The sequence below is a fragment of the Pristiophorus japonicus genome, chromosome 9 (assembly GCF_044704955.1).
Source record: "Pristiophorus japonicus isolate sPriJap1 chromosome 9, sPriJap1.hap1, whole genome shotgun sequence".
Lineage (NCBI taxonomy): Eukaryota > Metazoa > Chordata > Chondrichthyes > Pristiophoridae > Pristiophorus > Pristiophorus japonicus.
The window spans coordinates 164,891,448-164,906,975 of NC_091985.1; the positions used below are offsets into that span (position 1 = coordinate 164,891,448).

The 15,528-nt window shown below is 48.4% G+C and overlaps 1 protein-coding gene across 2 annotated transcripts in view; it reads right to left on the reverse strand.

Annotated features, from left to right (window-relative positions):
* Positions 1–2,171: 2,171 nt before the first annotated feature.
* LOC139273301 (acetyl-coenzyme A synthetase 2-like, mitochondrial) overlaps positions 2,172–15,528 on the reverse strand; it is a 90,912-nt gene continuing 77,555 nt past the window's right edge. For both annotated transcript variants that reach the window (XM_070890039.1, XM_070890038.1), the window contains 2 exons: positions 11,608–11,729; positions 2,172–5,268 (listed from right to left, as the gene is read on the reverse strand). In XM_070890039.1, coding sequence (XP_070746140.1) covers positions 5,089–5,268; positions 11,608–11,729 — 302 coding nt within the window. In that variant the 3' untranslated portion in view covers positions 2,172–5,088. The remainder of the gene's footprint in view (positions 5,269–11,607; positions 11,730–15,528) is intronic.

The following is a 15,528-nucleotide window of genomic DNA, read 5'->3' on the forward strand; positions in this document are numbered from 1 at the left end:
TGCTGTAATGTGGCCCTTTTTGCTTTTTGCCTTGGGTATCTCTGCCCTCCACTTTTACTTTTCTTCTATCTTTAGCTTCTGCCCCCATTCTACTTCTCTCTGTCTCCCTGCATTGGTTCCCATCCCCCTGCCATATTAGTTTAACTCCTCCCCAACAGCACTAGCAAATACTCCTCCTAGGACATTGGTTCCAGTCCTGCCCAGGTGCAGACCGTCCAGTTTGTACTGGTCCCACCTCCCCCAGAACCGGTTCCAATGTCCCAGGAATTTGAATCCTTCCCTTCTGCACCACTCCTCAAGCCACATATTCATCTGAGCTATCCTGCGATTCCTACTCTGACTAGCATGTGGCACTGGTAGCAATCCTGAGATTACTACTTTTGAGGTCCTACTTTCTAATTTAGCTACTGGCACCCTAAATTCGTCTTGTAGGACCTCATCCCGTTTTTTTACCTATATCGTTGGTACCTATATGCACCACGACAACTGGCTGTTTATCCTCCCCCTTCAAAAGGTCCTGCACCCGCTCTGAAACCTCCTTGACCCTTGCACCAGGGAGGCAACATACCATCTTGGGGTCTCGGTTGCGGCCGCAGCAACTATTTATTCCCCTTACAATAGAATCCTATCACTATAGCTCTCCCACTCTTGCTATGGACTTGGCTGCTGCTACCCTCCCCTGATGAATCATTCCCCTCAACAATACCCAAAGTGGTGTATCTGTTTTGCAGGGGGATGACCGCAGGGGACCCCTGCACTACCTTCCTTCCACTGCTCTTCCTGTTGGTCACCCATCCCCTATCTCAGTGCAAGACAGCGGAACTCTCTTGTGGCAGTGCATCAAATCCTGAAATCTTCACCCCAGCCCCTCCCCCTCCGCAGAACGCACCATTGTGACTGAGGAGGTGGTCTTCAACCAGGTCTCCTCTCTGACTCTTGGCGGTAAGCAGGACATCCGTCACTCTGGTTACTCCTTCCCCACAGCACCCAGCTGAGATTCCCGGTCCAGTCGCTGAGTTGTCCAGCCAATGCAACTCTGCTCTGGTTTAATTTGAATTCTAATATAAACAACTTCAAGGGGTCAAGCTGGTAAATAGGATTTATATAAGTTCTCCTGGGAACATTTTTTTAGTGAAACCAAAATCAAGTTTCAAGACATACAATTGTACCACATTCTTTTGAGGTAACAACTTGCATTTATATATTGCCGTAAACTGTCCCAAGGCGCTTCACAGGGTCATTACCAAACACAATTTGTCACCAAGCCAAAGAAAGGGACATTAGGACAGGTGAACAAATGCTTGGCCAATGGGATAGGTTTTAAAGAGGGTCTTAATGGAGGAGAGAGAGGTGCCGAGGTTCAGGGTTTGGACAGCTGAAGACAATGCTGCCAATGGCGGGACCAAGGAAATCGAGGATGGACAAGAGGCGATAATTGGAGGAGTGCAGAGTGCTCGGAGCTTTATAGGGCTGGAGGAGGTTTATAGAGATGGGGAGGGACGAGGCCATCAAGGGATTTGAACGCAATGATGAGAATTTTAAATTTCAGGCGTTGCTGGAGGGGACCGACTGCATGTCAGCGAGCTCAGGGGTGTTGGGTGAACCGGACTTGGTGCGAGTTAGGATACGGCCAGCAGAGTTCAGGAAGAGCTGAAGTTTACACAGGGTGGGAGGCCAGCCAGGAAAGCATTGGAATAGACGGGCGATGTTACAGAGGTGGAAGTAGGCGGTCTTATTGATCAACGAGATCAGCAGCCAGACAGAACTGTAGCAAGGACAGGCGCAGATTTAACCAGTATTTTCCTGAATAAGTGTTTGATTAACCAGAACAGATTTTCATGGCACCAATGGAGGGGAGGGGGGGGGGTACAATTTTCACGGGGCTTCTCCCACTCAGCCGCTGTTACTTTATGAGGGGGAGAGCCATTGAAACCCTGGTTAAGGGGTGGGCGGGGGGATCACCATTTATGAGACCTTTCCGGGGTTTCCATTGCTCTCACACGCTACAGATGTGGAAGGACAAGTTGAAGAATCCCCCATGGGAATTCACCCCAGCCTCTCCCCCCCCATGCCCCTTTAATTGACTTCCCCCATGACACGTCAATCCTTGGGACAATCGTTCCATAATAGCAGCTGTACGTTTAGAATAACTCCACAACTTAAACTCAAACTGTTGTGACCTTGGTCACTTTATTGTAACTCCAGAGTGAGGAAGCAGCATGGTAGACTGCCTTTTATACCTGCTTGGCCGGGGTGTGCAGGTGACCCTTGGGTTTCCCACAGGTGCACCCCCTGGTGACAAGTGTTCGGTGGTGTTGCGGCCAGTGATCAGGATGTCGTCTTGGAACACCATGGTGCGCGGAACCGATTTCAGCAGACTCTCCATGTTCCTCTGGAAGATGGCTGCAGCCGAGCGAATTCCAAAGGGGCATCTGTGGTATATGAACAGTCCTCTGTGCGTGTTGAGGCACGTCAATTTTTTCGAAGGTTCAGCCAGCTCCTGTGTCATGTAAACAGGTTAGATCCAGCTTGGTGAACGACTTCCCCCTGCTAGTGTTGCGAACAGGTCATCTGCTTTGGGTAGTGGGTACTGGTCCTGTAACGAGACTCGGTTGATCGTTACCTTGTAGTCTCTGCAGATTCTGACCGTCCTATCGCTTTTCAACACGGAACAATTGGACTGGCCCACTCGTTGAACTGGACTGGCGAGATGATCCCCTCTCATTGAAGTCTGTCCAGCTCGATCTCGACTTTCTCTCACATCATATATGGAACCGCTCGGCCCTTGTGATGAACGGGTCGTGCATCAGGGACTAGATGGATCTGCACTTTGGCGCTTGTGAAGTTGCCGATGCCTGGCTCGAATAACGACGGGAATGTATTTAGCACTTAGGCGCACGAGGCGTCATCCACCGAAGACAGTGCTTTGATGTCGTCCCAGTTCCATCAGATCTTTCCTAGCCAGCTTCTGCCGAACAGCGTTGGGCCATCGCCTGGTACAATCCATAGTGGTAAATCATACACAGTTCCATCGTACCATACCTTCACTGCCGCACTGCCAATGACTGGTATGAGCTCTTTGGTGTAAATGCGCAGCTTGGTGTGGATCGGGCTTAGTTTTGGCCTTTGTGCCTTGTTGCCCCAGTTTCTCAAAAGCCTTCTGGCTCATAATTGACTAACTCGCCCCCGTGTCCAATTCCATGGAAACTGGAATGCCATTTAATTTGACTTTTAACATTATCGGAGGGCTTTTGGTGGTGAAGGTGTGTACCCGATACACTTCCTCTTCAACCTCGTGTTGAGTTGCCTCTCTTACACGTTCAGTGTGATCCGCGCCGGATCAGTCATCTTCTGCCGTCTCGCCACGTGGTGAGTTGCAGCATGTCTGCACAGTCGCTGGAGGTGCCACATTGTTCCACAGCCTTCGCACATGTAGTGTTTGAATCGACATTGATGGGCTCGATGATTACCCCCGCAGTGCCAACATGGTGTTAATGGATTCGCATTCATGCCCCACGTCATCCTAGGTCTGGCCTCTGTGGGCACGTAGGCCCTGCCATGTACAGTTCTGCCTGCTGAAGGCACAACTTTTCATATGTCTTCTCCACTGGTTTCGTCGGTGCGAGCAGATTTTTGATGAGGTCATGTATCGTGGACCCGCAAACAGTGAGGAGAATCGCCCTGCGCTTGACCACGGTTTCTTCCTTTTCCAGCTTATTGGCCACTAAGTACTGGTCAAGACGCTCAACGACGGCTTCCCAATTATCACCCTCAACAAATCTCTCAAGAATATCAATGGCAGCCATAACCACGTAAAAGTTTGTGATCTGTTACTTGTCGTCAATAGTTATGTTCAGAATAACTCCAGAAGACTGTATATTGTAAGCTCAAACTGTTGTGACCTTGGTCTCTTTAATGTAACTCCAGAGTGCAGAAGCAGTATGGTGGACTGCCTTTTATACCTGTTTGCCCGGGGTGTGCAGGTGAACCCCTTGGGTCTCCCACAGGTGCAGCCCCTGGTGGCAAGTATTACACATTGGTAAAGTTTACATACGTAATACCGACAATCCTCTGTGCTCCAGAAACTGCTCTATCCGTTGCATGGTTTTACCCGGTTAGAGCACGCAAGCGTCAGTACTGCCTCCATTCTGGGTGTGCTGTGATCTTGGTGTTGGGGAGCCCAGAGAGAAGCGGGGGAAGGAAAGGGGCCAATGATTTATCTCTGGGGTTGCTCACAGGAGTGTCTGGGAGATGAATCTTTAATTCCAGGATAGTCCAGGGAAATCCAGGATGGTTGGCAACCTCAAGGTTGAAGACAACCTTAAAGAGAACAAGTCAGTATGATCACCTGTTTAGCCCTAAACCCTCTGAAATATGATCACCCCTTCAAACATTGGCTGGGATTATCCTCCTCTGCACTTGCCAGCCCCGAATAAGCAGAAAACTTTGGGCCTGGGAGAATGAGAGCAGAAAATCTCCGCCAATGTTCCTTGTAAATATCTAAAGCCTTGCACGGGTTGTTTTTTTTAAAAAAGCCATTAAACGTGTATTCAGTGCTTCTTTGAAGTAAACAGATTTCAAGTGCTTTTTAATAGCTTAGTTGCTAATGCATTATGTGGCACGGAGGTAGACAAGAAGAGGAAGATCTTTTATCAGTCAGTCAGTCTCTGGCGGGTTGACAGCGCAGGTCTGTCACTCGACACCTTGTGTTGTGAGAACAACAACAAAACAAACTCAGCCAGGCTTCCCGATGGTTATCCAGTCAATGACTCCTGCTGGAATGAGCCAATGGGGACGTTCAGTTCAGAGTGAGGAATAGGCTGATCACCCGCCCCAGCTGCACAGTCTCAACACTACAGGGGCGGTCGTCAAGACCAATCGCAATCTTGTGCCTCCTGGAGAAGGGGCAAGGGGGAAATTAGGGATGGGAAGGAGCAAATTCTGCATTTAGGACAACTGATAAATACCATTGATTGGAGTCAGCATTATTAATTTGTAAGTGCAACAATGAACAGTGAGCTTCAACAGTTGGTGCTGCGTGTCTCAAATTGTGACCAGCATCAGGATTTAAGGAAGTCCCGATGTTGTTTATTGGCTGGAAGCAGAGTCTTTTTTATATTGTTGGTAGGCCGCAATAATCTCTGTGATGACGCCAGGGTCGTCCAGTGTGCTGAGGTCCCCCAGGTTAGACATTTCGTCGGCCGCTATTTTCTTCAGCACCCGCCTCATGATTTTCCCGGATCGAGTTTTGGGAAGTCGCTTCACAATCTGAAAATTGGAAACAGGAATTACACACAGTCCAAACATATACCTGGGGGGGGCCTTTGGGGGCAATGGTCGGGGGGAGCCCTTTGAGGCCAATGGTCAGGGGGGCCTTTGGGGGCAATTGTCAGGGGGAGCCCTTTGGGGGGCAATACTTGCTTGTCCCAGCTCGGTGCATACGACAGAGATGAAAGACCAACATTATCTGGCATTCCAGATACAAACAGCAGTCATTTCAAAGTCTTCTGATGTGCTGTCATTTGGAAACCTTCACACAATCATACAGCACAGGAGGCCATTCAGCCCACCGTGCCTGTGCCGGCTCTTTGAACGAGCTACACAAATAGTCCCACTCACCCCGCTCTTTCCCTACAGCCCTGCACATTTTTCCTTTTCAAGTATATAACCAATTTCATTTTGTAAGTTACTGTGAAATCCGCTAGTGCATTCCAGATGAGAACAACTTTTTGGATATTAAGGGTTATGGGGATATGGGGATAGTGCAGGGAAGCGGAGTTGGGATAGAAGATCAGCCATGATCTTATTGAATGGCGGAGCAGGCTCAAGGGGCCAAATGGCCAACTCCTGCTCCTATTTCTTATGTTCTTATGTAACTAAAGAAATTTCTCCTCCTCTCCCCTTTTGATCTTTTGCCAATTACCTTAAGTCTGTGTCCTTACCCACCCCCCTGCAAATAGAAATAGTTTCTCCTTACTTATTCAGCCCAAACCCATCTTAACTTTGAAGCAAAGTTTCCAAGAAACAGTGAACTTATCGGACACTTCCTAGAACTATCTGAAACGATTTCAGCCAGAACTCTGCTCCGGGGTAATCTACTGTCAACTGGCTGCTTAAAACTGATGGAAAGTTTCTCCAGGCTGGTGTGCATCGGACAGGGGTGTCTTACACGTAGAGAGGGGTGGGGGAAGAGAGTCAACTGCAATTTGTCCAATCTCGGCCAGCCATTGAAAATGAGTGGGGGATGGGTTGTGGGGTTGGTGGTGGTGGAGGGGGAGGGGATTAGAATGAGCTGTTGGGGTCACATTAACCTGTGGTGAACTAACTCAAACTGTTAAATGGTACATCATTATTTCAAAGCGTGCTTATGATTCTAAAATTCTAAAAGGACAGAGGGTGTTAAAAAAACAAGCCTAAAGGCTTTGTGTCTTAATGCAAGGAGTATCCGCAATAAGGTGGATGAATTAACTGTGCAAATAGATGTTAACAAATATGATGTGATTGGGATTACGGAGACGTGGCTCCAGGATGAGCAGGGCTGCCAACTCAACATCCAGGGGTATTCAACATTCAGGAAGGATAGAATAAAAGGAAAAGGAGGTGGGGTGGCATTGCTGGTTAAGGAGGAGATTAAGGCAATAGTTAGGAAGGACATTAGCTTGGATGATGTGGAATCTATATGGGTAGAGCTGCAGAACACCAAAGGGCAAAAAACGTTAGTGGGAGTTGTGTACAGACCTCCAAACAGTAGTAGTGATGTTGGGGAGGGCATCAAACAGGAAATTAGGGGTGCGTGCAATAAAGGTGCAGCAGTTATAATGGGTGACTTTAATATGCACATAGATTGGGCTAACCAAACTGGAAGCAATACGGTGGAGGAGGATTTTCTGGAGTGCATAAGGGATGTTTTTTTTTAGACCAATATGTCGAGGAACCAACTAGGGGGGAGGCCATCTTAGACTGGGTGTTATGTAATGAGAAAGGATTAATTAGCAATCTCGTTGTGCGAGGCCCCTTGGGGAAGAGTGACCATAATATGGTGGAATTCTGCATTAGGATGGAGAATGAAACAGTTAATTCAGAGACCATGGTCCAGAACTTAAAGAAGGCTAACTTTGAAGGTATGAGGCGTGAATTGGCTGAGATGGATTGGCGAATGATACTTAAGGGGTTGACTGTGGATGGGCAATGGCAGACATTTAGAGACCGCATGGATGAACTACAACAATTGTACATTCCTGTCTGGCATAGAAATAAAAAAGGGAAGGTGGCTCAACCGTGGCTATCAAGGGAAATTAGGGATAGTATTAAAGCCAAGGAAGTGGCATACAAATTGGCCAGAAATAGCAGCGAACCTGGGGACTGGGAGAAATTTAGAACTCAGCAGAGGAGGACAAAGGGTTTGATTAGGGCAGGGAAAATGGAGTATGAGAAGAAGCTTGCAGGGAACATTAAGACGGATTGCAAAAGTTTCTATAGATATGTAAAGAGAAAAAGGTTAGTAAAGACAAACGTAGGTCCCCTGCAGTCAGAATCAGGGGAAGTCATAACGGGGAACAAAGAAATGGCGGACCAATTGAACAAGTACTTTGGTTCGGTATTCACGAAGGAGGACACGAACAACCTTCCGGTTATAAAAGGGGTCGGGGGGTCTAGTAAGGAGGAGGAACTGAGGGAAATCCTTATTAGCCGGGAAATTGTGTTGGGGAAATTGATGGGATTGAAGGCCGATAAATCCCCAGGGCCTGATGGACTGCATCCCAGAGTACTTAAGGAGGTGGCCTTGGAAATAGTGGATGCGTTGACAGTCATTTTCCAACATTCCATTGACTCTGGATCAGTTCCTATGGAGTGGAGGGTAGCCAATGTAACCCCACTTTTTAAAAAAGGAGGGAGAGAGAAAACAGGGAATTATAGACCGGTCAGCCTGACATCGGTAGTGGGTAAAATGATGGAATCAATTATTAAGGATGTCATAGCAGTGCATTTGGAAAGAGGTGACATGATAGGTCCAAGTCAGCATGGATTTGTGAAAGGGAAATCATGCTTGACAAATCTTCTGGAATTTTTTGAGGATGTTTCCAGTAGAGTGGATAAGGGAGAACCAGTTGATGTGGTATATTTGGACTTTCAGAAGGCGTTCGACAAGGTCCCACACAAGAGATTGATGTGCAAAGTTAGAGCACATGGGATTGGGGGTAGTGTACTGACATGGATTGAGAACTGGTTGTCAGACAGGAAGCAAAGAGTAGGAGTAAATGGGTACTTTTCAGAATGGCAGGCAGTGACTAGTGGGGTACCGCAAGGTTCTGTGCTGGGGCCCCAGCTGTTTACACTGTACATTAATGATTTAGATGAGAGGATTAAATGTAGTATCTCCAAATTTGCGGATGACACTAAGTTGGGTGGCACTGTGAGCTGCGAGGAGGATGCTGTGAGGCTGCAGAGCGACTTGGATAGGTTAGGTGAGTGGGCAAATGCATGGCAGATGAAGTATAATGTGGATAAATGTGAGGTTATCCACTTTGGTGGTAAAAACAGAGAGACAGACTATTATCTGAATGGTGACAGATTAGGAAAAGGGGAGGTGCAAAGAGACCTGGGTGTCATGGTACATCAGTCATTGAAGGTTGGCATGCAGGTGCAGCAGGCGGTTAAGAAAGCAAATGGCATGTTGGCTTTCATAGCAAGGGGATTTGAGTACAGGGGCAGGGAGGTGTTGCTACAGTTGTACAGGGCATTGGTGAGGCCACACCTGGAGTATTGTGTACAGTTTTGGTCTCCTAACCTGAGGAAGGACATTCTTGCTATTGAGGGAGTGCAGCGAAGGTTCACCAGACTGATTCCCGGGATGGCGGGACTGACCTATCAAGAAAGACTGGATCAACTGGGCTTGTATTCACTGGAGTTCAGAAGAATGAGAGGGGACCTCATAGAAACATATAAAATTCTGACGGGGTTAGACAGGTTAGATGCAGGAAGAATGTTTCCAATGTTGGGGAAGTCCAGAACCAGGGGTCACAGTCTAAGGATAAGGGGTAAGCCATTTAGGACCGAGATGCGGAGGAACTTCTTCACCCAGAGAGTGGTGAACCTGTGGAATTCTCTACCACAGAAAGTTGTTGAGGCCAATTCACTAAATATATTCAAAAAGGAGTTAGATGAGGTCCTTACTGCTAGGGGGATCAAGGGGTATGGCGAGAAAGCAGGAATGGGGTACTGAAGTTGAATGTTCAGCCATGAACTCATTGAATGGCGGTGCAGGCTAGAAGGGCCGAATGGCCTACTCCTGCACCTATTTTCTATGTTTCTATTGTAATTTAAGACATATAATTTATGCCAAAGAATACTGGTTCTGCTAATATAGGCCTTGGCAGGATGGTTATGAGGAGCTAAGCCATGTTGTTATGGATGATTAGAAACACTTTCACTTCCTGTTGATTGTTTCAGATACAAATCATTGCGTACCTACAAATAGTGCCATACACATGCTTCATACAGGAATCGTTTTATGCACAACACAGGCTAAGGAAGGAAAGAAAACCTGTGACTCATTCCAGAAATACCAGAAAAGGAGGCATTCCCCCAGCACCCCTGCCCTTCTCGGTCGTGGAAGTGGCAGGTATGGAAGATGTTGCACCCCCACTGCCCCCCCCCCATACACCCCGCCCCCACACTCACACACAGACCCAGACCCCCACCCCCCACGTGCGCGCACCCCACACGCACACCCCACACACGCACAACCCCACACACCCACACACCACTCACACACCCTCACACAGCCCCCCCCACACACACACACACTCACCCACCCACCCCCCCACATACACACACAACCTCCCCCACCACCACCAGTCACACACACTCACACATACTCACCCCCCCACACACACACACACACACAGACACCCCACACACACAGACACCCCACACTCACCACACTATACTCACACCCCCCCCCCCCCACACACACACACCCACCCCACCCACACCACACACCCACATACACAGACACCCCACACGCACACAGACACACACACACACATTCACATAAATACAGCGTTGTGTCTCCCTCATACATGCGGATGAGGTGCCAACAAGGAAGGGAGCATAAGTTCATGGTACATGGGTGCATGGAGGGGCTATGGAGGCTGATACGTGGAAAGCAAGCTCTACCACCGGTCTCACATAGCCACGTGTGTGGCGGGGATGGGGGTGGTGGCTATTCTGTGCTAATATTCCTGTTCCAAAAATCCTGTGCTAATATTGGCCATTATTGGTCAAAAACACTGCGAATGGGTTATAGACCAGAAGTGATTATTGATAAATTGGTGTGCGTTGATGTGTCATTTTATGGCCCCTTTACTTTACAGAACTGTTTATAGAGGTGATTTAAAAAAATTAATTCCTGGGATGTGGGCGGTGCCGGCAAGGCCTGCATTTATTGGCCATCCCTAATTGCCGATCTTTCCGTCTCTCATGCCTTGCCTCCACGCTGGCACAGCAGGCAAGCGAGCCTTGGGCTCCGCGGCATTATTTCCGCCTCTGAGACAGAAGGTGCCAGGTTCAACACCCGCTCCAGGCAGTCCTGGCGACTGGAGACCGGAGCTCCGACTGCATTCAGGGTCGACATTCCCAGCAGGATACTCCAGTCTGCTGGGTGTGGATGATCCCCCTCCCCTCCTCAACGTATCGGTTATGGGAACCCATAAAACCCTCCCACCGCGGAGGACTCACCACCCACTTGGCTGGGTGAAAATGATAACACAGCCACGCTCAGAGCATTCAGATTGCAGCCTGTCAGATTGTTAATCAGCCTGTGAATCCTTGCCAAAGGAACAGCGTGCAGATATGAAAACAACAAGGCCACCGATCAGACTGTGATAAGCCAAAGTTCTAAGTGTCTTGGCAAAGTGAAGAAAATTTGGAGTTCTTTTAGTTTTGAGCATTTAGTGGACAATTTGCATCTTGCCTATTTTGCCCAGGTTTTGTTTTCTGTGGAGCTGCTGTTGCGGCTTTATGATCTCAGTAAAAATTCCATAAGTTGGTCTAAAATGGTAACCATTTCCAGAAAATAGGTTTGGTAATACACGCTGCGATATGTGTGCGCACTAGGTCCGTGCAGCAGAGCTTGGTCTCCAGTCGTCTTGGTTAATCCTTGCTACTGGACCAAGACCTAGCTCTATCAAGCTCGTGTGGTGGCTGGTGTGCAACAGTCACCCCACGTTAAAAAAATCCACACACAGGCATCTTCCACCCTTTAAGATTTAGTTCAGGACCTGGAATTTTAGGTCCTTCATTGAAACACCTGTGAACTTTTTGACGCGGAAGCACGTCATCCTCGCTTCGAGGGACTGCCTATGATGACTTATAAGCCCGCAAGCACTCGCACTGCTTCACACTATTCTTTCCGAGGGAAGAGTGCAAAGATACAACAACAAAAGCTGCAATGGGTTTGTAGCTGAAAGCGCTCATGCCTCATCTCACGTCAGCACTCCATTACAGACCCGCGCTAACACATATACTTAGTGCTGCCCCGAAACCTGCTCATTGACTCCAACCAGTAAACTTGAAGGGGCGAGGGGGGTGGGGGGGGCCACTCACCAGGATGTGGTCTGGAACAGCAAATTTTGCAATCTTCAAGGCAATAATTGATCTGAGGCCTTTGACAATGAGCGGTTCAGAAATGGTCCTGTTGTCTTTCAAAATAACAAAGGCGAATGCAGCTGAAACAAAGCACAAAGCACCAATCAGGAAAGGCCAGGTACATGAGTGTGCATTCTGGCGTAGAACTGGATCAGAAGCATCAACATCAACAACCCAGCAGCCATGTTGGCTCAATCACTGAAGAGATTATAAATATCTCCAATCATCTTTCCTGGTCAGCTAATGTGTAGTCAGGTTTTTCTGTGGGGCAAGTGTAGCGGGGTTCAGTCTCGGGACGTGAGCGTCACTGGCAAGGCTGGCATTTTTATGGGCCATCTCTACTTGCTCTTGAAAGGGTGGTGGTGGGATACCTTCTCGAACCGCTGCAGTCCGTGTGGTTGGTGGTGGTTTTGATACAAATGAGTGGCTTGCCAGACCACTTCAGGGGGCAGTTAAGGATCAACCACGGTGGTGTGGGTCTGGAGTCACACATTGACCAGACCAGGTAAGGACAGCAGGTTTCCTTCCCTTAGGATATTAATAAGCAGGTACATTCTTAAACCTTTAACCAACAGTGTGTACTATGCATCTTTATCGTGGCCCTGTCTTAGAGATTATGCCACTCAACCCAGGCTTCTAGTCCATCGAGAGATGGTCCACTAAATTAACATCCAGAAAAACAACTACTTCATTTATAAAAAACACTCAGGTCACATGTGCTTAAGGTAAGCAGCATTTCCTCATGAATAAAACCCGCTGCTGACTGAGTATCATCTTGATTTCTAGGTACCATCGGTGGATCTTTCAGAAATTAACAATATTGATTTGGTGGTTAACATTAGTTGTAGCTACAGAAGTTGCCAAGGAAGAGCAAATGATTTGTTTCAAGTCAAGGACATGGAAGGAGTAAGAGTAAGTGTCATGCCAGCTTGCACACATGCACGCTGTAAGTGGATGGGAAGAATGCCTGAAGCAGATAGAGTGTAACAGTGCGGCAGTAATTCTTCCCAACAGCACCTTTGGTGACGATTGCAGAGCCAGCTCTTTCCCACGGTGCTGGAAACAGCTTATGTGTAAATCACGTGGAAGTGGGTCTTTGTTCTTTGTTCTTTGTAAGGAATGGGGCACCAGTGCTGGGAATAGAACAATTCCTTTTGTTGTTGCACCCATATTGTCCACTTGGTCAGATACAGCATCGGTTCCCAAGCAGAGTGAAGTTCCTGCACTTTGCCCCAACAATGTGCTTCAAACCCAGCCTCAGAATTCAGGGCAGGCACGCTGACTCCAACAAGTTCACGTGTTGAGATTGGCTACCCGGCAGCGAGAAAAGTGCCAGTTGCTTGGCAGCAAGGAGACTCACAGATGGCAAGTTTCTATGAAACTGCTTGTGAACAGACAACAATGGGAATACCTTCCAAATGTTCTTCACCACCTTCCTCCAGACAGCCTGAAAATATAGGCATGGCTATCTTCAGATATGTCTCCCATGCTCCGTACCAAAGACATGAACATACGAACAATGATAGACAGGTAAAGACCACCTGGTCCAACGAGCCTGTCCCACACAACTGCGATACCTTGTGTATCACACCATCTACACTCCAACCCACCCCAAACCACGTGATCTCCTGGGAGAAGCAATAAGATAGATAAACATATTGTTTTAGAATGAATTAAGAACTTGAAAATAGACAGAGCAGCCAGGCCGGATGATATTCACCCGAGAGTCCTCCTAGAGATGGGACATGTGTTGTGTGAGCCCCTCTGGGAGATGGGACATGTGCTGTGTGAGGGTCCTCCGGGAGATGGGACATGTGTTGTGTGAACCCCTCTGGGAGATGAGACATATGCTATGTGAACCCCTCCGGGAGATGGGACCTGTGTTGTGTGAGGGTCCTCCGGGAGATGGGACATGTGCTGTGTGAGGGTCCTCCGGGAGATGGGACATGTGCTGTGTGAGGGTCCTCCGGGAGATGGGACATGTGCTGTGTGAGCCCCTCTGGGAGATGGGACATGTGCTGTGTGAGCCCCTCCGGGAGATGGGACATGTGCTGTGTGAGGGTCCTCTGGGAGATGGGACATGTGCTGTGTGAGGGTCCTCCGGAGATGGGACATGTGCTGTGTGAGGGTCCTCCGGGAGATGGGACATGTGATGTGTGAGCCCCTCCGGGAGATGGGACATGTGCTGTGTGAGGGTCCTCCGGGAGATGGGACATGTGCTGTGTGAGCCTCTCTGGGAAATGGGACATGTGCTGTGTGAGCCCCTCCGGGAGATGGGACATGTACTGTGTGAGCCCCTCCGGGAGATGGGACATGTGCTGTGTGAGCCCCTCCGGGAGATGGGACATGTGCTGTGTGAGCCCCTCCGGGAGATGGGACATGTGCTGTGTGAGCCCCTCCGGGAGATGGGACATGTGCTGTGTGAGGGTCCTCTGGGAGATGGGACATGTGCTGTGTGAGGGTCCTCCGGAGATGGGACATGTGCTGTGTGAGGGTCCTCCGGGAGATGGGACATGTGCTGTGTGAGGGTCCTCCGGAGATGGGACATGTGCTGTGTGAGGGTCCTCCAGGAGATAGGACATGTGATGTGTGAGCCCCTCCGGGAGATGGGACATGTGCTGTGTGAGGGTCCTCCGGGAGATGGGACATGTGCTGTGTGAGGGTCCTCCGGGAGATGGGACATGTGCTGTGTGAGGGTCCTCCGGAGATGGGACATGTGCTGTGTGAGGGTCCTCCGGGAGATGGGACATGTGCTGTGTGAGCCCCTCCGGGAGATGGGACATGTGCTATGTGAGGGTCCTCCGGGAGATGGGACATGTGCTGTATGAGCCCCTGGCCTGTATGTTTAATAGCTCACTGCACTCTGGAATGGTTCCTACAGATTGGAAGGAGGCTAATGTGGTCCCCATTTAAAAAAAGGTGACAAGGCAGGCCCGGGTAACTATAGGCCCAAAAGTTTAACATCAGTAATCGGTAAGATGATTGAAGGAATCATAAGGGATGCAATATATGATTACTTGGATAGGGAGGGACATATTAGGGACACCCAACATGGTTTCATAAAGAGGTCATGTCTTACAAGGTAACCGTCACTCCCTACGAGTTAAATGTGACTTTATGCTCATAATATCTGCTTATGTTAGAATTGCATTGGACTTGACTATTTCCCATTTCTTCCCCTCAGCTCCGATATGCCATAAAGGTTCTCGGTTAATAATGAACACTCCTGATAGAGAATTCAAACAGGCTGCATTTAGACAGACTGTGAAAATTCACAGACCCCCAAGTCAAGGCTGCTACGTGCAGTTCAGCATGTTGCATTAAGTCATCAATCAACTTGACATTTTAGGACTTTGGGTAGCGAGCCAATTAAAAGGTTAAAAGACTATTAATTGAGCCAATAAGGTCAAAGAAGGCGAGTTCTTTTCTGTAAATTGATCCAGGTATAAGTACAGCCATTTTGACCATGTGGTCTCAGAAGGACAAAGACCTAGCTTAAAGCCAAGAACTTCTTACAGCTGCCAAAAATAAAGTGACATTAAAACTACCATCGGAGTTCGTATTTCTTTGGAAATTAAGAGATCTAACAATTTTGGCGTCATGAACAGGATCGCTGAGGGAAGAAACTGAATTTTGGACATCGGACCTACATACTGAGGTAAGGACTCTTCTTTATAAAAGTCCTCGGTCAAAAGTCTAAATTCGCCTCTCCTACTACGCGATTCCGAAAGCCTCTGGTTTGCGAACCCTCCGGTTGGTAGTTGGCTCGAGGTCCCATAGACGTCTAAACTTCGGCGGTGTGTTAGTTAATTAATCACCGACCTATTAATCGGCTGGAAAGCCTACGACTCGAGACCCCAGTCAAGAAATCAGTATTAT